At 38.9% G+C, this 25181-nt stretch overlaps 1 protein-coding gene across 2 annotated transcripts; it reads right to left on the reverse strand.

Annotated features, from left to right (window-relative positions):
• Positions 1–211: 211 nt before the first annotated feature.
• Ago2 (argonaute 2) lies at positions 212–24130 on the reverse strand. Of its 2 annotated transcripts, none has more exons than XM_028311828.1 (22): positions 23933–24130; positions 22337–22366; positions 19852–20636; positions 19372–19548; positions 19082–19170; positions 18744–18843; positions 18456–18576; positions 17475–17611; positions 16874–17046; positions 16453–16546; positions 16263–16367; positions 15187–15317; positions 14095–14209; positions 12853–13020; positions 12246–12353; positions 9325–9444; positions 8269–8358; positions 6829–6957; positions 6213–6322; positions 5359–5449; positions 4694–4896; positions 212–366 (listed from the first exon to the last, which is right to left on the reverse strand). In XM_028311828.1, the coding sequence occupies exons 2-22, from the start codon at positions 22344–22346 to the stop codon at positions 270–272; spliced, it is 3153 nt and encodes a 1050-aa protein (XP_028167629.1). In that variant the 5' UTR covers positions 22347–22366; positions 23933–24130; the 3' UTR covers positions 212–269. The 2 variants fall into 2 exon arrangements, with proteins under 2 accessions (XP_028167629.1, XP_028167628.1); XM_028311827.1 differs by having other exon boundaries at positions 22337–22371.
• Between the last annotated feature and the right edge of the window lie 1051 nt (positions 24131–25181).

A 25181-nucleotide genomic window follows, 5' to 3' on the forward strand; every position in this document is an offset into this window, starting at 1 on the left:
ATATTTTTAAAACTGCTGTAAAAGTACATTTAGACACAGACAGAAAAGCAATTTATTTCTTTTTTTTTTTTTTGTTTTTTTTTTTGTACGTGTGTTTACTGAGCAAGGACATCATTGACTATTGTGAAATACGTAGACACTGTTTTATCAAAGCTTGAAAGGACAACATAGAAAAATATCTAGTTGGTACAAGTTTTTGTATATTTTTTTGTTTTTTTTTTTATTATGTAGAATAAGTAAAAATACGTTTACAACATTTAACTGGCTAATTACACAAAGAACATTCGGCTAGACTGCAGAATCTTGTCCATAACACGGAGTCGCTTGGGGTGACGTTCCAATTCCTTGTTGTCGAATTTTTCGCCGCTGAAACAAATTTAGTCGTAAATACGTTAGTTTAAATTTAAAAAAACAATAAATAATAAACCGCATCCAATCAATACCAAGTGACTAAGGCTAAATTGCACCATCTAACTACCGGTATAACCGGTAACTTTAACGATGCTTTTTGTATGGATTTTGACAGTTTTTTTACATTTGTTAAAGTTAAAGTAAGATGGTGCAACCCACCCTAAGTGAACATTGTTTCTCGGTCAGTGCCTGAGCTACGGGAGATGGTGTATTTCAGTCGTCAAACGTCAGCGAGACTTCAGTATGCTTCAGATTTGTATAGTTCCAAAATACTGAACTGTCCTATCTATGCATGACATTGACAGTGGGGCGCCACCGTCAATACCGGATCGCTGGTTCCGATTTTTGCCATGTTGGAAACCATATAGTTGAACGATGGTAGCGCCCCCCTGTCATTGAGTTTGGTGGGACAGTTCAGCGTGGGTCATCTTTATTTCAAACGTCAAACGTCAGCGAGACTTCAGATAATATGCTTCAGATTTGTATAGTTCCAAAATACTGAACTGTCCTATCTATGCATGACATTGACAGTGGGGCGCCACCGTCAACACCGGATCGCTGGTTCCGATTTTTGCCATGTTGGAAACCATATAGTTGAACGATGGTAGCGCCCCCCTGTCATTGAGTTTGGTGGGACAGTTCAGCGTGGGTCATCTATATGGGAGATGGTCAAACGTCAACGAGACTTCAGATAATATGCTTCAGATTTGTATGTTCTGTCACGTTCGTTCGTTTCAGCCAAATGACGTCCACTGCTGGACAAAGGCCTCCTCCAAGGTTTTCCACAATGCACGGTCCTGCGCTGCCCGCAGCCAGGCTCTTCCCGCGACCTTTACCAGATCGTCAGTCTACCTAGTAGGAGGCCTGCCCACGCTACGTCTTCCAGCCCGCGGTCGCCACTCGAGAACTTTTCTGCCCCAACGGCCATCGTCTCTACGAGCTATGTGCCCCGCCCACTGCCACTTGATTTTAGCAATTCTGTCACGTATTAATATTTTATGTCAATGTCACCTCTCCCGTGCCGCTCCCATAACTCAGGCACTGAGATAAGCGCTAGACCTTATAATACGACTTGATAAATAATTTCATTCATTCAATATCATAAAACCTTTTCGGTCTCAAAGCTTTGGCCATTAATCTTTCATTCATTCGTTTCCTCTCTAATTCATTTCTCCTCAATTCCTTTGGAACGCTCTTCCCGAGAACATCAGGCAGGCTCCTAGTAAGTTTGTTTTCAAACACTCTGTGCGCAAACATTTTCTTGAACGCATCATGTCGTCTTGATCTCCCTTATTCTTTCCTTTTCTCCCTTATCCTCTCCTATCCTCCCTTACCTCTCGTCATCCATTTTATATAAATTATATGTATGTATTTATGTATATATTTTGTATAAATATATATTATAATATTTTATGTATTATATTGTGTACATTTTTGTAGCTTTTTAGCACCGCCTACTAAATATCTCTGTTTTGCTCAAGGTCAGCTGGTAGAGAATGACGTATGGCATTAAGCTCGCCTTTTTGTACAGAACATTGTTGTGTGTGCAATAAAGTCTTTAAATAAATAAATAAAATTCATTCATTGAAGTACCTAATGATGGATAACAAATTGTTATAATAATAAGTAGCAGATTTAAAAATACACTATCTATACTATACTTCGCAAGTGGCACACCAAATGTAGACTAATTAACAGTTTGATTAATTTGACAATACGAATAAAAAACTATCATGTATTAGACATTATGCAACTACACAATTATGTTTCCAAAAGTGAAAGTATCGTTATTCGTTAGGAGCCAAATTAGTATGTAGCCGAATATTGCGTCAACGCGTTTAGAGATGAAAGAACTTGTGTGTAGTCTAATTTTAATTAGAATCAATCAAATGACCTTTGAACTGACACTTTTTAAAATTCCTAATAGGCCAACTAGGTCAGCAAATTAGATTATACAGTGTGGTATAGTGTAGTGTAGTGTAGCATAGCGTAGGATAGCGTGGCGTAACGTAGTAGTGTAGTGTAACGTAGCGTAGGATAGCGTGGCGTAGCATAGTGCCGAGTAGTGTAGCCTCGTAGCGCCCACGCGCCTTTTGATAACCCAAAATAAACATGGCGACTACAGCCCAGAACTTTTTTCAACTAACTTTCAATTACCGCCCATGCGCCTTTCAGAAGGCCATATTATTAAACTTTGTCTAGATTTTTGAAATTTCGCGGCTTAAAGAAATAATTTAACTCGATCAGTTCCCTACTATTTCGTTCAGAACGAAATATTAGGGAACAGTTTCCGGTATGCTACCATTGGCTGTCACAATTGACAGATGGGATTTTTTGAAAAATGGCCGGCGGTATGGACGGCGGTAGTTAGTAAATCGCATTTTTTAATGATAATCCGTGGTTGTCGAGTATGTTTTTATGCAAAAAGTTGCTAACGAATAGGTATTACTTAAATAGAGATAATTACTTTGCATTTTTAGGGCAGAAATTCTGCGAAATCTTGGTTTGAAATAATATGTACTTTGTGAAGGCGGTTGGGTCGAAGCTAGTACTAAAAATATCATGATATTTTTAGTTTGTGGCTTTGTGTTATATTGGTTTATGGAATATTACTAATATAAAAATGCAACTTATCTTTCACTAATAATTAATTTAATTAATTAATTATTTGTCGGCCGTTTGGTGTAGTAGTTCTAAAAGGGACTACTATGCCGAGAGGTCCCGGGTTCGATTCCCAGCCGGGCAGAAATTGAAATGATGAATTTTAATTTCTGTGATGGGTCTGGGTGTTACTAGTATAATATGTATGTATTTAAAACGTATATAATGTAGTATATCCGTTAAGCGAGCACCCATAACACAAGCATATTAATTGCTTACTATGGGGCTAGATAGCGTTATGTGTGAAATTGTTCAAAAATATTTATTATATTTATTATTATTATTAATTTAATACTCTTTACACTACTAATTTTTTGTATTATTTAATTTTACATCACTTAATACTTCCTTTTAATCTAGAATTTGTGGCCCGATGGCCTTTGTAAAGAACAAAAGGTAGACAAATAATAGAATGTAAAAACACATGCTAATATAATCATAATTATACCCTGAAAGTTTCACTTCAAACCGGTAACTCTAACACATACGAATTTCAACTCAAAATCTTGGGCTGATAGGACTATAACTATAAGTCCTATAAGAAGGACGGTCGGGTCGTAGTTAAAGAGGATCCAAAAAATACGTGGGCGCTACGAGGGTAGCGTAGAGTAGTGTAGCGTAGAGTAGTGTAGCGTAGGGTAGGATAGCGTAGTGTAGCGTTGTAGCGCGTCGGGCGAGCCGTGCCCTTAGCGTTGCCGTAGCGTAACGTAGGAGAGTGTAGTGCAGTGTACAGTAGCGTAGTGTAGTGCAGCGTAGGAGAGTGTAGTGTAGTGTAGCGTAGGAGAGCGTAGTGTAGTGTAGTATATTGTAGCGTAGTGCAGTGTAGACGACACTCACTGGGTCAGCGAGCGGGCCCGCAGACACGCCAGATGCGCGTAGTAAGTGGGCGTGGGATACGACACGGAGCGGGTGCATCGTGAGTACAGATGGCAGAGGTAGAACGTCAGCTGTTCGGCCTCGTCGTGCGGGATGCGGCCGTCGTTGCACACGGCGTGGTAGCGCGTCGGGCGAGCCGTGCCCTTAGCGTTGCCGTAGCGTAGCGTAGGAGAGTGTTGTGTAGTGTAAGATAGCTTAGTGTAGTGTAGTGTACGATAGCGTAGTGTAGTGCAGGGTAGCATAGCGTAGCGTACTGTAGTGTAGTGTAGCGTAGAGGACACTTACTGGATCAGAGAGCGGGCCCTCAGACACTCCAGATGCACGTAGTGTGCCCTTAGCGTTGCCGTAGCGTAGCGTAGGATAGCTTAGTGTAGTGTAGGATAGCGTAGTGTAGTGCAGCGTAGGATAGCGTAGTGTAGTGTAGTATATTGAAGCGTAGTGTAGTGTAACATAGCGTAGGAGAGCTTAGTGTAGTGTAGGATAGCGTAGTGTAGTGCAGCGTAGGAGAGCGTAGTGTAGTGTAGCGTAGCATAGCGTAGCGTACTGTAGTGTAGTGTAGCGTAGAGGACACTCACTGGGTCAGCGAGCGGGCCCGCAGACACTCCAGATGCGCGTAGTGTGCCCTTAGCGTTGCCGTAGCGTAGCGTAGGATAGCTTAGTGTAGTGTAGGATAGCGTAGTGTAGTGTAGTGTAGGAGAGCGTAGTGTAGTATATTGTAGCGTAGTGTAGTGTAGACGACACTCACTGGGTCAGCGAGCGGGCCCGCAGACACGCCAGATGCGCGTAGTAAGTGGGCGTGGGATACGACACGGAGCGGGTGCATCGTGAGTACAGATGGCAGAGGTAGAACGTCAGCTGTTCGACCTCGTCGTGCGGGATGCGGCCGTCGTTGCACACGGCGTGGTAGCGCGTCGGGCGAGCCGTGCCTTTGATGGCGTGGTGAGACACCTGAGGAAGAAAATTAAACAAATAAATATTAATTGCAATAGGAAATCACGCCGATACATTAAAATACATAACAGTAGCATAAGAAGATAGAGGAAATAATAAGCTGAGCAGTGTATGTGCCACCCTGTCGCAACAGATTGAAATAAGACTAATGGTAAATTAGATGAAAATGCCTTATGGCATTAAGTTCGCATAATGTTAAAATTATGACATTAAAGTATAAATAAATAAAGAAATTAATTTTGCTTCAAGTACAGAAGACTTAAAAGTGTTTGCACACTAAAATCAAGTTTAAAACTGTGGCATACTCACTCATGATGCACTAAGAAAAGTTCTATTTTGTTTGTAACAAAAATGTATGAATAGTGTGATGTGCTGTTTACTATAACGTCACAATAACTCATACCGATATTAATAGAAATATAATAGAATAAAAAATAGAAGTAGAATTAGATTTCTTACCAAATAAAAGTCCAACTCGCTAGCGTGGACAATATCTTTGTCCACCACGGTCCCAGGATCCACGTTGTTGGCGCTATTCGGTATGAACAGTCTGCAAACGAGAAAATAGGGAAACTATAAAATATCTTTACTAATCTACAAACACTGTCCAATACATAAATATAGTTCTTTATCGATGTGTCTGTTACTTATTCTCACATTTTTAAACTCGGCGAGAAACATAGGACATCTTTTATTAAGGTTTTTGAAAGGCATACGCGCAATTAAAGCTTTCTGTAACAGATTAAAATTCATGCGGGCGAACCATAGAGATATTGAGAGATGTCAACGGATGATGAAATGAGTTCGAAACTCAGTATCGCATTAGAAATTCACACACACGAAGTAATCAAAATATGTGCTCATTATCCACTGCGGTATCAGTACTCAACGTTCGAATAATCTTTAGTACTACGCACGCAATGTAAACTGTTTACATTATGTCGTCGCTGCTGTCATCATTGCTGTTTGAGCAATGTGTTCTGTTTTTGGGCATATTGCTGCGACGCCGGCCCCGCCCCCTTGTCACATCTCCCTTTAGTTTCTGTGATCTGTGGGGCTAACCCGCGGGGGAAAATCTACATATTTAAGACTTCATCATCATCATCATTTCAGTCATAGGACGTCCACTGCTGAACATAGGCCTCCCCCAATGCTTTCCATGTTGATCGATTGGTAGCGGCCTGCGTCCAGCGCTTCCCTGCTACCTTTACGATGTCGTCGGTCCACCTTGTAGGTGGACGTCCCACGCTGCGTTTTCCGGTACGCGGCCTCCATTCCAGAACCTTTTAAGACTTATGTAATGTTTATTGTACCTCGTGTGATGTCGCTTCTGCACAAGCAAGAACAGAACCTCGGGCCTAGCATTGGGCCCGGCGATGGTTCGGTACGCGTCAAGCACCGCCTGTAGTTCGCTGTTCATGACCTGACATTACAAATACACATTAGATTTTCAGGAAACAAAAATCATAGATTAGTATACATATAGCTGAACTTGGCTTCCAAAATCATTCTCCTTGTTGTAGCAAAAGGTCGCTCTGATGTCAGAATTTGCAACAATATACATAGTAATAACATTTATTAAACATTTAAAGGTATCTGTATGTACTTTACTCGTAGTAGCGAATATATTATAATTTATAATATTAAGATTAATCAAATAAGTTGTGTAGTCTGTATGTAACATTTTATGAAACCAGACTCTTACAATATTTTTTTTTGTTTTGACGCAGAACGTCATAATATTCGCAAAATATCATCGCGAAATGGTTTTTGGTTTGCAAAAGTGACCTTTTGAGAAAGTGACATTCTGCGAAAGTGACTTTTTGAGAAAGGGACCAAATTATTCGCGTTGACATCTTGCAAATATGACGTTCTGCGTCAGAACGAAATTTTTGCCTCAATTTCTTAATCAAAATGAAATGCACTTACTTGAGCAAATTGTCCCTCAGAAACACCATCGCGGAAGACAAAGATCTTCTTGGGCAAAGCTTTCTGGTGAGCGCGGTACACTTTCAGGTGTTCCACCATCATGTCTTGGAACTCGACGATCATCTCTTTCTGTACGGAGTAGAAAAATAAAGTTTGTTATTACATCACAAGAAAGACTGAAAGAAATAAATCGTTGATCGTTGATGATTCAAACAGAAATTGTAAAACTCTTAAGGATAAGAAAAATTGGCGTGCAACATGGAGTGAACCAGTAAGCTGTGGATCGTATCTTATTGTGCAATGATCATTTCCCAGTATACTGGGTTATTTATTTATTTATTTTTATTTAAAATCTTTATTGCACACATAAAAAACAGTGGTACAACAGGCGAGCTTAATGCCATGTGGCATTCTCTTCCAGCTAACCAGAAAATTAGACAAAACAGAGAATTTAAGTAGGCGGTGCAAAATAGTACAAATACAAAAAAACTTATACTAATATAATACATAAAATATTATAATATATTAATACAAAATATATACCTACATAAATACATACATATACATAATATAAGGTGGATAACGAGAAGGTTTAAGAGAGATCAAGACGACGAGATACGTTCAAGGAAATGCTTGCGCACAGAGTATTTAAACACAAACTTGCTGGGAGCCTGCCTAATGTTCTCGGGAAGAGCGTTCCAAAGGCGAATAGATTGGAGAAGGAATGAATTAGAGAGGAAACCAGTGCGGTGGGATGGGGTAGAAAGAAGAAGTTTGTTGGAGGAACGAAGTTGCCTTACATGAGTTGAACTTAAAAGAGTATACTGAGATTTAAGATAGGAAGGAGCATTAGGGTCGTTTAGGATGGTAAAAAGTGTAGTGAGAATTCTGGCATTACGCCGTAGAGGAACAGGTAGCCATTTGAGCTCAGATCGGTAGGAGGAGATGTGATCATATTTACGTAGACAAAATATGAACCGGATGCAACTGTTGAGAAGGCGGTCCAGTTTGTTAAGGAGAACTTGATTNTTATAACCTAGCTTGGCATTTCACCACCATTTTTAAGTTAATTATCAATTTCTAAATACAAATTACTAATACAAAATCCCGTTAAACCCTCGTGATAAGCTAAAAAAATGCTTGTTACGAGTGGGTTCACCACAATAGACTAGCGGCGGCGGGGAACGATCATAACCGTTTGGTTATTGTCGATTTTAACTACGAGAGAAGCGTGGGCAAGCCTCCCACTAGGTGGACCGACGATCTGATGAAGGTCGCGGGAGGTGCCTGGATGCGAGCGGCCCAGGACCGGTCTTTGAGGGAATCCTTGGGGGAGGCCTTTGTCCAGCAGTGGACGTCTTTCGGCTGAAACGAACGAACGAACGAGAGATGCACCGTCGCAATGCAAACCTACCTATATATTAAAACAAAAGAACTTACCTTGGGCGTTTGAATACTGAGTTCAATGTTATACATGAAGCACTTTGGATCGATCGAAGCCGTGACAGCGGCAATGCTCGGTATGTTGCTCTGAAATACAATTTACACGTTTTATTTGTTTTTTTTCCAATTCAGAAGCGCAATATACATTTAACAAAACGTGCATACACATCATGCATTTACCTAAGTATGGTGGATCACAGACAAGTGGCAAGATATTTGCAATGTTTTTTATTTTTTTACTTTGCAATACGACTTCCATAAATGTTAAAAATGTTTAACAGTCTTTGCATAGATAGCGCACACAATGGACTAGTTTCGTTGATTTGCTGAAATATTTGGACACGTATCTATGATCAGCATGATGCTGAATGGATGCCTTTTAGGTGACACGTTTGTTATTTTATTAATTTCTATCTTTTGTTTTGTTGAGGTTTCATTTATTTTTTTCATCTTTCACCTTGATATGGTTAGTAAATAAGCCAAGCAAGTAAATGAGGATGAGACGGTAAATACTCACCATTGCCAACTGTTAGCGTGCAACATTAAGTTAGCACGTTAATATACAGGGTGTAGTAAATAGACCGGCGGAGATTTGGTAGTGATACCTTTGACAAAGATATTCCAAAATAACTAAACATAACTTATAAATTTTGAGTATACAAGATATCTTTTTTAGGAAAATAAGTAATAAAAAGTAATTTGCTAATTAATATCAGCCTTCACAACCCTTTGGCGTGGGGAGTATCGGCCAAATCCTCTATTTTGTCCTTGGCAAATTAGAGTAGGTTGTTCTCCTATAGTGGAGACTAAATTACCTGAGAAGATGATGATAATACCTAACTGTTAAAGAATATTTTAAGAAAACGCTTAAAACACCGAAAATCCTGTACACTAAAAAAAACTTCAATATGCTTAATTACTTGAAAGATCTTTGTCCAAAGCTATCACTACCCAAGCTCCGCCAATCTACTCACAGGACACTGTATTATGGGTTTTGTGATGAGTAAGTGAAGTCTTTAGCAAGTAAGCCCACACAATTAAATGTATTTTTACTTGTTCGGGCGACGGGTGAGTGACGTCAGCACCAACAACCATAACGCCGCCGTCTCGGAGACACTTCGGGATACTGGTCTTGTCCAACGCTTGGTTGATGCCCATGAGCTTGGAATTCACCTTTAGAAACAAGAGATATAGAAATATACAGAAAAGGGTAGTACTACCAGGCCTGTTCATCTCCGCGAGTTTACATCGAAAACAAAACACGCACGATGGCCCACCTACAGGATACTATTCGACAAGGCCTCACATACGAGCGAACATTGACTCATGCACGCGTATTAAGTTGCCTCAAGACACTGAGAGGTAAATAAGTAGTTAATATTATTCATGATAATTTATGCTAAATCACATATTTCCTCCGCCATTTTCCGCAGTTTGGCACCTCACGTCACATCATTTTATCACTGACGTTTGTCAACAAAATGGTGCTTGACTCTTGAGACGGGCTAAATTACACCATATTGTTAATGACATTGAGCATACATGTTTTAAAATACCTTCGCGAAGTAAAACTTCTGTACGTAGTACTTATTATTATTCTGTGGTACTACCCAACATTGGTGAAACAAAACGCAGCCGCAACAGCGTATTACACTTGATAATTTCGACTGGATCATCCAGTGTTAAGTAGCTAAGATGGAAGAGCAGTCGGCAAGCGAAATCGTGGGTTCGACTTCCGCCTTAGGCAGTTCGATTTTTTCAAGTTATTTATAAAAGATATACAGGGTTATTTTAATTTTCACACAAATCGGATTTTATAAAATTTATTTTGTATGAAAATTTAAAAAAATAAAATGATGATATCAATTTTCTGACTTCACCATACCATTTATATGCCCATGTTAACATGGGCTAATGTCGGCTCATATACCCATTTACCTAACACCCTGTAGAATAACATAATATCAATACATGCCACAATAGATACAGTATGACCTTACACCAATACAGGAAAAACAATGACTCAAAATACTTTTAAAATGACCAGAAAAAAGACTACGATATGCAGCCAGACAAATCAGTGGAGGATCGTACTTATTCTTTGAAGTAACTCATTACTATTTAAGTAAAAAAAACCTGGTCATTTGCTATATTTGTTTAATTAATTCAGTCAACTAGTCAGTTAACTCTGAAAAACAGAACCTACAACTGACGTCAAACGTATAGTATAAGATCCCGCTATACAACGACCTTCACCGAGATGCTTATTTGATGAAACATATTTTATATTCAATTTAACATGTCAATAATTATATTGCTTAAGGGTTGCCTAATAAATTTCAGTCCAGGATATAAATAAATATAAATATCCTTGGACATTTTACACTGCGCTTCTAGTCCCAAACTAAGCAAAGCTTGTACTATGGGTACTAGACAACGGATATAAACATACTTATATACTTTTTTTTTTATAAATACGTACTTGGTATACATGAAAAACACCCAGTCCAATACAAACAAATATGTTCATGCACACAAATGTTTGTACTGTGCGGGAATCGAACCCGCTACCTCCGGAATAGTTGTCCGTTTCGAACCACTACACCAAACGGCCGACTAATGATTAATTAATCATTAAAAAAAGTTTTATTTTTAAATATTTCATCGGTTTGATTATTAAACAAACTCCATACCAATCGAAAGTATGAAGCCCATAGAATATGCAAACGTTAGGTTGCCTATTCTTTTCCAGTCATAACTCTCGGGTTGCCAGGTATAAACAGGTAAATTGATAAAGCATTTTGCATCGGTCTGATAATTTAATCAAATATAAATGAAAATAAAGATTATTTCATTATGAACACGGTGGTATAGGGTTGCCTGCGAAAAATCAGTCCTGAATGACGGTTGTCGAATTTTTTAAAGTGAAAATGAAAATGGTCAAATGTCATTTGTACGACCCTTTTGCAGGAGGCGTCATCCAAATTTTTGACCGGAAGTCGTTATTTCCACTTTCGACATTTTTGGACCAAATCTCCGAAAGCATGGCAACACTGGAGAAATTTCTTCACCCAAGCGACACCTCTTGACAAGACACACAAACGCCTCATACAACTCGTCTTTCCCAAATGTTGCCAACTACTCGAAAAATGTCACCTTTCAGTTTTAATTTCACTTTACAAAATTCGACAACCGTCATTCAGGACTGATTTTTCGCAGGCAACCCTATACCACCGTGTTCATAATGAAATAATCTTTATTTTCATTTATATTTGATTAAATTATCAGACCGATGCAAAATGCTCTATCAATTTACCTGTTTATACCTGGCAACCCGAGAGTTATGACTGGAAAAGAATAGGCAACCTAACGTTTGCATATTCTATAGGTTTCATACTTTCGATTGGTATGGAGTTTGTTTAATAATCAAACCGATGAAATATTTAAAAATAAAACTTTTTTTAATGATTAATTAATCATATCCTGGACTGAAATTTATTAGGCAACCCTTAAGCAATATAATTATTGACATGTTAAATTGAATATAAAATATGTTTCATCAAATAAGCATCTCGGTGAAGGTCCTTGTATAGCGGGATCTTAGACTAGTAGGTATTCTCTCTCATACAAAACTCTGCAAAACAGCATTTGGACTTCTTTTAAAACTCTGTTCTCTCTTGGTCTCTGAACACTCGTATAATGTCAAAAAATTAATAAAATGCCTGTGGAATGAGGGCTATTGTTTTAGCGCTCACCAGTTAGCGCCACTGTACAGTAAGGTCCTGTCACTTGCTAGTAGCGATGACAGTGGCACCAACTGGTGAGCGCTAAAGTGGTAGAAGGACTATCGCATTTGCACTCATCAAGATGGCGCCACTGTAGAGTAAGGTCCTGTCAATCGCCAGGGGTGCCAACTGTTAAGTATAAAAACGGTAGCCCTCATTAGAAGATTTCTTAATAAAATATGACATTACCTTCAGAAGAATATTGCGGGCAGTTTGCTGGTTCATACGCGTTTGTATAGTGGCCTCCTTGATGCATTGGGTCAGGATACCGACTTCTCTTTCAGCGTATTGTTTGACCTGAGATGAGACAAAACATAATTAAAGATCTATAAGGGTGTCGTTTTTAGTCATTTGGCTACGGAACCCTAACAAAACGTAACGAAAGTAGCAGGAATTACACAACTGAAAGAAACAAGTAAGGGCAGAATAATTTAAGATGACTATTAAATTTGATTTCATTTGAAGTAGTCGAGTCATGAGTGCGGCAACTGAATGAGTAGCTTTGTTTATGTCACCGTAAAATTGTTAATTCTGACAGATTATAATAATGAGACTTAGTTACATTACAATCTAACCTAACCTACTGTTAGTTTACAATCTCACTCGTTATATTATAAATTGACGGAGTTTACAATTTCACGTTCACACATTTACATCCCTACGCACATAACTAATATTGAGTAAATCAAACGAATATCGTTTTCACTTTAAAAATCAATAGATTAAACGAGTATACCAAGTTTTTTTTTTAAGTACTCATTTTCCTTTTTAATTGTGAAGTAAAAGGCTATATTACCCTATGATAGTAGTCGCGGCCCCTGGAAGAGACGATGACGAACATGAAGTTGATCCCGTCTTTGGTAGCGCCCAAGAAGGCGCTATGGAGGTCCTTCAATTTAAGGTCGAAGCGCCGTATGGCCGGCGGGGACACGTTCATACCCATCTGTCTTCCAACCGACATCATCTGAAATAGAAGATTGTTTTATTCAAGACGTGGTTTAGCAGAGTAGATTAGAACTACTCCCACTTTTCCCGTGGATGGTGGGAAGGGAACTAAGCGAGAAATAGGCCTCCCCAATCCATTTGGCCAGAATGGGAAGTGTAGGCCAAATCCTCCATTTAACTCGAGTCGATGTCTCTCTGAAGGGATGCGCGAAGCCACAACAAGGGCTCCCGCGGAAGACCAGCTTCTTGACATGCCCTCACGAGCATGTCAGGATAAATGCTGAGCGGGAGCCTATTGACACAGTGGCCCACTATTTTTTATATATTCGTTTTGTGTTGTTATTGTTTATATTTGTGCTTACTGTGTTTAATAAATTCTATTTCTTTCTTTCTTTCTTTCTTTCTTTCTTTCTTTCTTTCTTTCTTTCTTTCTTTCTTTCTTTCTTTCTTTCTTTCTTTCTTTCTTTCTTTCTTTCTTTCTTTCATTTACCTCTAGCAAATTACATTTTCCTGCAGTGGAGACTAAATGATGATGATTCAGAACTAAAAGCTGCCCGTTCCTCACTCGAGAAATTATCGATGCACCGTAAAACTTTTAAATTATAATTCGGCAGCGTATGTGGCAGCGGAGGACGTCCAACCGCAAGGTGTACAGGACTGATAAAGGTAGCAGGAAAGCTGGATACAGCCGCTACCAACCGGTCAATGTGGAAAATACTGGGGGAAACTTTATATTTAGCTGTGGACGTCCTGTGGCTGAAATGATGATGATGATAGTATGTCTTCACTCAAGAACTTATTACAGCAATTACCTTTAAAATACAGGACTATGCCCACTTCTTGTTCCCACCGCTGCAACTTCTGTGTAGCCAGGATTTGGCCGTCAATAAAATCCCAACCAGTGAAGGTCAAGTTTGTCCCGGGGCACACTCACACCTCACCGTAGGATTATCTTTGTTATTCCTTGTAATGTACTATTTTTACTTGCTACTCCTGTTATTACTCTTACTTTTTGCTTATTGTTGTTTTGCAAATAAACCTTATATCTATCAATCTCTTTATAATGCCAATAGAATGTGTCGATGCAGCTTACCAATCGGATGATGTTATCGAAATCGCATCTATCTGGCTCAGTCTCCACCGCAACGATGCCCCAAGAAGTCAACGCTTCGGGCTTTAGCACGCGTTCGGCTATCCATGCCCCGCGCCTGAAAGACAAATCACCTGATTTTACGTAGTTATCGTAAACGGGACTATTCCCACCTCTCGTTCCCACCGCTGCAACTCCTGTGTAGCCAGGATATAGGATTAAATAAATTCTAGTCAAGCATTTTGTTTTATTTATAAACCTAGTTATGTAGAAAAAAGCGTATATTTAGCACTTAGCACCTTACTTAAATACGTAGCTAATGTATCCTTTCTGATTTTTTATATTTTGTGAAAAAGCCATTTGACATTAGCAAATTAATACGAAAATAGGTACTTAGGCTAGTTTGCACCATCTTACTTTAACTTTGACAAACGTCAAAAATTTGTCAAACTCCATACAAAAAACACCGGTTATCGTTATAGTTACGGTCAAAGTGAGGTGGTGCAACTCGGCCTTAAAATAATAACTTCAAACTATGACAGCACGAAAAAAGTATAGTCAGCGTCGAATAGTTCGTTCAAATAGTACTTTGGATGTTCAAATATGGCTTTGGGTGTCCCAAAGTAGGCAATAAGTTCGCAACACAACGGTGTCACGAACCATTTGACGCTGACTGTATAGATCGTTTCATCCACTAAGACGCGCCCCACCAATTTTTGGTCGAGGGAAGCGCGGGGTGCGGGGAGTTTGATCCGAGCAATCCGAGCGTCATTATTGTAGTGTGCGTGCTCAACTCATGGATAATTTAGCGTGTACCGATAACACTCAAATAGCGGAAGAATGGTGGGGCGCATCTTCGTTGATGAAACGATCTATACCTAATTTTGCTGTACGGACATAAGCTGGTTTTAGTGTCACGCGGACTGTCACTACGCACAGCCGATCTGTATGAACTGCTAGGGAGCGGAGCGGTTCCTCCGGACCGCATTACTCTAAAACGCTCCCTAGAAGTTCATACAGATTGGCCGTGCGGAGCGGGTCCGCACCGTACGGTCCGCGTGACACTAAAACCAGCCATAAATGCGGTTATCATACCTTGGCTCAACCGACTTCCCTCCTCCCACTTCTAGCCTCGGAGGGTGCAGGACTTTGGCGTCGACCGGATAGAACTTGTCGGATATGTGCAGTCCAAACTTGTGGAAATACGGATTGTGCGCATAGTTCATCTGAAAGCAGAAGTCAAATGAAATCAAATCAATCAAATCGAAAATATTTTATTCAATTTAGAACACTAGTGGCACTTATGAACGTCAAAATTATAGTAAATAAAAAAAAATAAAGATAGCCCTTAAGGGGCACTTTACATGGTCTCCTTATCTTTTGAGCCCTACCTAGTGAAAGTTAACATACAAATATTAAACTTACATCCCCTTACTTATAATATAAGTTACACACGCAGTTTGTTGGATTACTCATAATGCACCAAGTACATCATAGATAACAATCTACCAACATTTTCACATTACTAATTTAATTGGATAAAACAAATAATAATATGTATAATAAGTATGTATTTACAAAGAAAAATATTTAAGTATGTTTATATCCGTTGTCTAGTACCCATAGTACAAGCTTTGCTTAGTTTGGGACTAGAAGCGCAGTGTAAAATGTCCAAAAATATTTATTTATTTTATTTTTCTGCTGTTTGTGGTGTACATTTAAGTGTATTTATTTATTTGGGGACAGTACACAGCACAATATCAGTTTAGGTTACTTATGTTTTTGTAAGATTTTTTATGCCAATTATGACTATCCAACATTTAAAATTTCTACCTTCACGTTTCATTATACCTAAGTGACAATATAAGGATTTAAATTGCTTATTTATTATGAATAACACTTCCTCCCCAAAAAGTCTTATACTATACTGGTCTGCGAGCACGTTAAATTTTGTCCAATGCGGGCGCCCGTCGCAGTCGCGACAGCAATATAATTACGCGCGAGCGATAAGGATGGGTAGCTTGGGGTCATTGGACAAAATTCTACGTGCTCACAGACCGGGCTTTAGCTACTTACACTATTGCGAACCGGCCAATCTGGAAATCATAGGGAGATGACTATGTTCAGCAGTGAACGTCCTGTGGCTGAAATGATGATGATTGATGACTTACACTGGTGATGACATCCTGGATCTTCTTCTTGCGCACATCCGGCGGAGTGGCCGCTTGCCTGACCATTGTGGCCAGTTGCAAATCGTTCAGTTGTTTGTTCTGGGCCTAAAACGAGTGTCAATGTAAAATAGACTGTATGTCCAAGTATAGATGTATGACGTGATAAATAATATTTGCATTTATAATTTACCTGTCCGTAAACAACGGTCAGCAACTCCATCGGATAGTAAATTGTTTTCTCCCTCGGGCCTACCCAGACGCAGTTCAGGTCGGGATACCTCAGCCTAAAATTTTTAAATGATTTTATTATAACATGCATATTATAGGTAGTTGTTGCAATTCACGAAACCGAGTAAGCTTTACATGTGGTTAATCACATCTGTACATGCGACAATGTGTGCGTGACACAAGAACCTGTACCTACAGTCATCATTAAAAAAAATAGAATATATTTTTTATAACAAAATTATAAAGATCATGACCATCAATGAGCCAGATTTAGTCAATGTCAAGTGAATATGTCTCATATACTGAATACCTGTATTATCATGACATTTGTTCCGCAAGTAAAATTATTTGATTTAAATAAAATAATGATACACATTACCCACCTTACGTGCTTCACTCGTTCGAAATATTCGGCGACCAGCATTTTCTTAACTTTTCCCCCCTCATCCAATGGGAAATACAGTTTGTTAGCTGGCTCGACGAGCCCGTTGATAACGAACTCGCGCGTTTGCGACTGCACGTTTTTGCCGGCGCCAGGATTGATCACCGCGGACACCTTGACAAAAACAAAAACAGTTTTGTCAAACTCCATAAAAAACACCGGTTATCGTCAAAATTAAGTGGTACAACTCAGCTTTATACACTCCGCAAACTACATACTTTTAGTCGGCCGGTAGCTGAGCCCGATTATAATTTGTATGAAGAATTAAAAGTTGGGCAGAAAACAGCTGAGAGTTCGATTTCCAGAGGGGGCAGATTTTTCTGTTCAGTTTTGTCGGTGGTGGCTTCTAAGTCCGCCTGGCTATCTACCACCATCTTACCTAATTCTGTCGCAATCCATAGCTGCAATGTTGACAGCATTGCTGTTCAGAGGTAAAGCTTGTTTCTACCTTCAGCCTGATCACTTTCCATCATGTGAAATCAGGCCAAGAGCTACCTCGTTGTAGATAAAAAAAATAGACATTAATCATAAATTATACTCACGCGGAGTCCTTTTAGGAAATTAGTAAAGGCCTCAACTTGGCGACCCCGTTGAGCCTCCAACGGTTTATATAAATCCAACCTGAATTCTTTGTATGATTCAAGCAAACACTGCTCTTTGGGGAATCCCTTGTGCGCAACTGAAAAGATTTAAAAATAAACTGTCATTAGCTTTTTTTCTGCTAAATCTATCTGAAACGACTGTTACTTTAAGATTTATTTTAAGGTAATCAAAAAATGGCGCCGTCCCGTTTTACGTCACATTTGGTGTGATAACAAATGTGACTATGATTCTTTCGGCACTTCTCAGCTCTATGCAATATTTTGTCCCGATATGGTGATGAGGTATATTTAGAACGTGTATAAATTTGTTTGGTCGGCCTATGTAGGCAAGTCTAGCTATATGTAAGACCTTAAGCAGCTGTAATACGGATGAATTTGCAATAGAAATTAGTCTTATGAGCTGTTAAGTGTTGTCTGAAAAGAAACATGCTATGGGTAAAGCACGTAGAATCCCGTCCAATGACCCCAAGCTGCCCATCCTTATCGCTCGCGCGTAATTATATTGCTGTCGCGACTGTGCGACGCGCGCCCGCAGTGAGTGTGCGAGCGCGACAGCAACATAATTACGTGCGAGCGATAAGGATGGGTAGCTTGGGGTCATTGGACGGGATTCTACGTGCTCACGGACCAGGCTTTAGTATAGGTATAGTTCCAAAATACTGGACTGTCCTGTCGATGACATTGACAGTGGGGCGCCACCGTCAATACCGGATCGCTGGTTCAGATTTTTGCCATGTTGGAAACCATATAGTTGAACGATGGTAGCGCCCCCCTGTCATTGAGTTTGGCGGGACAGTTCAGCGTGGGTCATCTATATGGTAGCGGCACGGGAGGGGTGACATTGACATAATCTCCCTTTCCGATCCCATACCACAGGCACTGACTGAGTTAAGCGACTATAGTAAAGAATTTGAACAGTACCGTCTATGTTGACGAAAGGCCTGGAGGTGAATATTCCAGATTGGAAGAGACCGGTCCAAATCTCAAGACCGTCGCCCAAGTTCGTAGGATATTCTGGCCGCTTAAAGAATTGACGGCCAGCCTGAAAGCAACAATACAAAAATCTCATTCCATTTTTTCTGTATACGCCCAAACAATCGTGTAAATTACACCATTTATTTATTAATTTATTTAACTCAAGAAAAACTGAATTGTTGTATTCATCTCTGCAACGAGTAGTAGGTAATTAGTAAAATAAAAAATACACACCTTGACATAGGATTCCAGAGTCCCTTGGCGTAATATTACGTCAACGCACTGGATGGCTTCGGTTGGAGGGGAAAGCGACGTGGCACCGGTTTCCATGTAGCTGAAATAAAATATATTAATGAATACCACAAAAATAAAGATAATAAAATAAAAAATAAAGGCAATAACATGATGGAATTGCTCCAACGGTCATGAGTTCTACCAGCTTTTGCCCCCAACTGATTACCGATATGTCAGTAAAGTAACTGGACATTGCAGAATTACCGTTCTTATATGGATATCTCATTTCTTACTCGATCACAAAGTGTACCTGTACAAGCATGTTATCATAGACTCACTTTATGATTGTGTTAAGGTCCACAATTCCTGTGAACTTATAGGACACTTCGAATTTCATTTCTTTCCCATTAGGATCAAGCATTGTCACCTGAACATAAAACAAAAAATATTATTTACTTACGTAAAATTCCACAAATAAAAAGAATCTAATTGTAAAATTAACTATAAGACTTGTTTAGAAAATATGTACGCAGAAATCTCGTGAATATCAACATCTTTTTTTTATTTAGATTTATTTACTTGTTTTAGGTATGAATACAATCAAAATTATATCATTAATTATACTTACGTTTGTTACATAACGGTCCTGGGCCGTCACGTTTTTTAATGGAGTCAGTGCATAGCAATTTTTGATTTGATCAAATGCCACTTCATTGTTAGGAAAATGTTGAGCCTTTGAGACCAAAAATACTTTTCCTAGCATCTTCTTTGGGCGATCAGGTTTGAAAGAGACGTCATAACGACTCTGTAAACAAAAAATAATATTATAGACATGTTTAAACAGTGAAAATAACAATCAAAGCTGAATATAAAATTCGATATATCAATATTTTAAAATTCGATCGCTTCATAGCGATAAGACCGCCTAACCTAACTGTACCTTATGTGTTCCTTTTCTTTCTGTTTTTTTTATCTGGTGTGCAATAAAGAGTATTTATTATTATTATTATAAGGTACAGTAAATAGAATTACTTCTTTGAGAAATACCGCGTTTCTCATATATTGTCTACTACTACTTTCTCAATTATTGTAGTTTATCAATACTTACAATTTTCAAACCCTTTATTGTCATGGCCAAATAGTTGCACAAGATTTGAACTTTCCTGTGGGGCACAGTATTGCCCTCAATCCTCTTGGGAATTTTAAATCGGCACGCGACTGGTTCATATTTGGTATATCTCCCTTCGGGCCTCGCCACAGTGGTGTCGGTTTGTCGTGGTAACTTCGATTCAGGAATCGAAGTGTACGACGTAGAAGGTTGTGGAGTTTGCGCGGTGGTGGAAGTGGATGACGCAGAAGACGCGCTTTGTGAGATCGCAGTAGAGGGACGGTCGCCTTTCGGGCCTCCCCAGGCCTGGGCGGGAGCACTTGTAGGTGAAGGAGTGGGCCACGCAGAAGCCGGAGCTTGTCTGGCGGGTCCGGCAGGCGGTGGCATTGATGCCGACGTAGTGCTAGAGCTTTGATGAGCCGGCTCAGCTGCGGCTGCACCTTTAGGCTTCCTCTTCGGCCTTTTCTTCCCGCCAGATAGTCCTAATCCCAAGCCTGCTTCCTCCTCTACCTCCATCTTCACTGGTTCAGGCTGTGCCGGTGCGACAGGCTCCGGCTCAATGACCTTGGCTTCTTCAGGTTTTTTGGACGTCTGTAAAGACATCAGAGCAGCTTTCCTTTCCTCCTTCTTCTTCTTCCTTTTAACAGAAGCAGAGGAGAGGCCTTCTTCCTCGGGGTCAGGCGGTGGCGCTTGTGACGTAGACGGGGCGTCACTGAGCGACATCGCTTCGACCTCAGCCTCGACTTCATGAGTTGAACTCCTTCTATCCCTTTTATCCTTCTTACCTATGGAATACAAGCATTTTAAATAAGTTTCCCATAATAGCTTTTAAACAAGTTATTCAGGCAATAAATCAACTCTTTAGTTAACTGCAGTTAACTGCAAGTGAACGAACCCAATAACGGAAAGTGAAGTATGGACTCACATTACAAAATTAAAACCTGAGAAGAGCCCAGGAGAAGACAACATTGCAAATGAAGCCCTGAAAATCGGTGCGCGAATTCTAGTCCCATATCTAACTGAGATGTTTAACTTAGTACTGGAAGAAGAACAAGTACCATCGCAATGGACTAAGTCAAACATAATTTTACTGTATAAAAAAGGAAGTCCACTCGACATCGGCAACTATAGACCTATCAGCCTACTATCTGCAATATATAAACTCTTTTCATCAATACTTCTCAGCAGAATAGCATCAAAAATTGATAACAATCAACCAATAGAACAAGCGGGCTTTAGACCACATTACTCAACAATTGATCACATCCATACAATAGAACAAGTAATGGAGAAATTTAAAGAATTTAATAAACCACTTTATTTGGCATTTGTGGATTATTCCAAAGCATTCGACAGTATAGTGCACTCATCCATATGGACTGCTTTAAGGAACAACGATATAAATAAAACATACATAAATATCATCAAAAACATCTATTCCAAAAGCGTAAGCAGAGTAAAACTGGAAAGACAAGGAGAAGAGTTCATAATTGGAAGAGGAGTGCGGCAGGGAGATCCGCTCTCTCCTAAACTGTTTATAGCTGTGCTGGAGGACATTTTCAAGAATATTGATTGGAAAAATAGAGGCATATGGATAGATAATAATAAATTGACACACCTAAGGTTTGCAGATGACATAGTTCTATTAAGTGAATCAGCTACAGACTTAGAAAAAATATTGCTGTGAACTATGAAAGTATAAAAGTCGGCTTACACATGAACGCTTCTAAAACTAAAATCATGTCAAACAGTCCTAGGAAAACAATAAAAATAGAGGAAAAATCTATAGAATATGTAGATGACTATGTATACCTAGGCAAATTGGTGTCATTCGATACAAACAGCAACGAAAACGAACTAGACAGACGAATAGGTATAACATGGAAGAAATACTGGGCACAAAAAGAAATCTTAAAAGGGAATTATAACTTAAATATAAAAAAGACAATAATGGATTCCTGCATTCTCCCAAGCCTAACTTATGCTAGCCAGACATGGGTCTTTACGGAAAGAGTAAAAAACAAAATCTCCTCTTGTCAACACGCAATGGAGAGAAGTATCTTAAAACTAAGAAGAATACAAAAGACTAGAAACACAGACATCCGTATGAAAACTAAATTATCAGATGCTCTTAAATTTAGCCTAAAACAGAAGTGGAACTGGGCAGGTCATTTGGCAAGATATAAAGATAAGAGGTGGACCTATCAAACAACAAAATGGCAAGGCCCAAAAGGCAAAAGAAACGTAGGACGGCCGAAGAAAAGATGGGCCGATGACATAACAAACAAGGCAGGGAAAAATTGGATGCACATAGCCAGCGACAGGGAAAGGTGGAAAAAGATGGAGGAGGCTTTTACCCAAGTGGGGCCACAAACAAGAGATACAGATTAATTGAATCAAATTGTAAAAATGTGGAATATAAAGCTATAATAATAATAAATAAACTGCAACTGAAATTAAATGATTAGAAGATTTTCGTTCTCACCTCTCCCCATCTTCGTAGCTTGATTTGAATCTGTTCTGAAACAAAATAAATTAATCAATTAACTTGGGTTGGAATTGTGAAAAGAAATAAGTAAGAGTTTTTGTTGTGGTTGTTGTGCGAGGACAATGCGTTAAGTACCCTTCGAAGCACTATGTCTAAGGACCTATCAGAAAATATCTTGGATAAGCATGTTGTTTCAGACTTTCCTTATCATAATATTATTGAATGGACAAGTCGAAACCGGTTCCGACTTGACGAGACAAAATGTTCGAAAGACCAGAAATTGAATTCTTATCAATGTCAAAACTGTTCTAATTAATTAGTTAAAAGTTTCGCCTCATTCAGTCACAGGTAACTGATGGTAAAGACGACAGTGAATAGATTATGGTGAAACATGGTAGGTACCTACCTACATAGAGGGTACACATTTACTCGTGTTAAATTAACCTCCTTGAGTCCACATTATAACTATAAATAGGAGGACAGACATAATGACTTGGTTGCAGGTCACAAGATAAACGATAGCAACAAATCGCTTTGCTTGCACCACAATGTATGACCGGTATCTACGTCAAAATTTTACCAAGTTTAGTAGACCCAATTAGTTTCTAGAACTTCTTAACCTTTGATAACTTTTGCACACCTTTTCAGAGATGTGGGGTTCTGCTAACTATGTAAGTTTAATATACCTATGTATTATTATGTTAATGTTCTCTTAATAAGAGTCCACAAAAACGCACATCAGAAGGTGGGAACAATAAAACATTTGATTTATTTAAAGGTGTATTTACAACCAAATATAAATCTGGCCGGCTCAGCCACCAACATATACAAGGGTACAATACATATAACTATTGAATACTATTGTTTATTGTAACGCAGGACACTACGCTCTGGAGTTAAATTATTTACTGTGTGGTTAAAATGTGTACCTACAGACTACAAAACCATACTGAGAGTGGCGAGTGACACATTAGAGTGGAGTTGTCAGCAGCATTCATTAAATCCTCCTGTGTGCAGTTGCTCAGGCACTCAGGGCACGACATAATATAGGGTGATAGTGAATGTATTTTATAAAATAGAAAACAATCATGCACGAGACAGTAGGTAAAAACTATGAATTTTGTACTGATTACAATCATTAAACATACTAAAACCCTTGAAGTAACTAGGTAGACTTTCTAAAATGCATAGATAAAGTACCGCTTAGAATTACAATATCCATAGTAAGAGATTGATAAAAAAATTACAAATAACTCAATTTAATGGAAAACTTTTGGTCAAATTAATTTGTGCATGCAGTCAACAGTAGGTAGGTTTTATCATTATACATTCTAAACTATTGACAAACATACATCTTATTGCACAACAATTCATCAGCATTTTAGCCCTATGAAATCTACTGTCCCAGTGCAAAAGGCACAATATTTACTACAATAAAATCGAGCACCTACAAATATTACGTACCTACCTACGTGTAAAATTAAAGTGGGCACAGAACAAATACGATGATGGGTGTTCATCATCCGTTTTTCTTCCGATTTTCCAAATATTTACCTAATAAAATTGAAATTTAATTTAGTACGGCGGACTTACCTCAGTCAAACTTCTAGGAACGTAGTATCCAATTATTCTAATATCTTGGCTATCGTTTCACACAGCACTTTCAATGATTCTAGAATCTAGAAGAGTAATTATTTCTTCAAGCACTGTAATTTCGCGACAAATTATAAAATCAACAAATACACAAGGTAAAGAACACATCAGAGACAAAAGTGATCGATTGAAATTTTTTTTTATTCGGTTTCGCGGCGCGGTGTCAAAGTTGACAGTAGTTGTCTGACATGATATTTAAGTTAACCACAGTTATATGCCGGTGGTACATCAAGTGATACGACGGTTCCGTAGAAATATTAAAAATTATATTTCCGCTAAAATGGGTAGATTTTTAGTTGATTACAGAAATGTGTGATCATACACACACCGGCAGATTTAGCGGAACGGAAAAAAAGCATCAATATAATAATTTTTTGGTAAAAATGCCTTATTATGACCTTATTTTTTAATTTAATTCGAAATATGAAAATTTTCTGAGAATTTCGTTGCGTAAACATTCAGTTACTTACAAGAGTTTATTATGCCCAGCTTAGCACCGTCAGAAATCTTTAAGGCAGATGAAATGAGAAGAAACGGTCATGCATACAGATCGGCTGCCGTAAGACTTCGTTGATTACCTATAGTATAGTATCAACGACCCATGGCAGTAACCAAAACGGTACAGATTGATCATTTCTATCGTTAGGAGGAGAATACGAGTCAGAAAAAGACTTCGAGTTTTCAGAAAGTCGCGGTTACCTGCTGTTCAAGCCAGAAATGACCTTAAAGACACTCGAGGAGTAAGAGCAGGCCTGGCTCACTCCGCGCGGTACATCCGATAATTACCTACAGCGGAGCGCCCCGCCGGCGGGTATTATATCAGTCGAGTGTCACGCGCACGCCCGTCGGGACTTGATGTTTTGCCTTTAATAAATAATTTCTTTTGAATACAATTTATGATGTTTTAAGAATGTTATCGTTAAAATATTAACTATTACCTTTCCGTGTAGGTAAATGAAACGGAAGAGTAACATCGATACACCAAATTACGACAAGCTAGTTCTTTTACCATAATGCATAGGTACCCCAACAATATTCAGTAAAAAATAAATTGTTGCCAAAGTACAGCGAGTAACATTAGATTAAGTTTGTGCAAAGCCAAATACAAATATGATTTTCGGGTGATGCCTCTCGTTCTATGATGTAGCCGTTTCGTATTTGCGTAGTAAGTAGGTAGGTATGATGTCAT

Source organism: Ostrinia furnacalis, unplaced genomic scaffold, assembly GCF_004193835.3.
Source record: "Ostrinia furnacalis isolate ACB-3 unplaced genomic scaffold, ASM419383v2 OfSCF3549, whole genome shotgun sequence".
NCBI lineage: Eukaryota > Metazoa > Arthropoda > Insecta > Lepidoptera > Crambidae > Ostrinia > Ostrinia furnacalis.

Coding starts and splice junctions, on each gene's coding strand:
- Ago2 (XM_028311828.1), bottom strand. Junction 8,359..9,324: donor CTCACCCGTCGCCCGAACAA/GTAAAAATACAT, acceptor ATTGTATTTCAG/AGCAACATACCGAGCATTGC. Junction 4,897..5,358: donor GCGAGTTGGACTTTTATTTG/GTAAGAAATCTA, acceptor TTTCTTCCTCAG/GTGTCTCACCACGCCATCAA.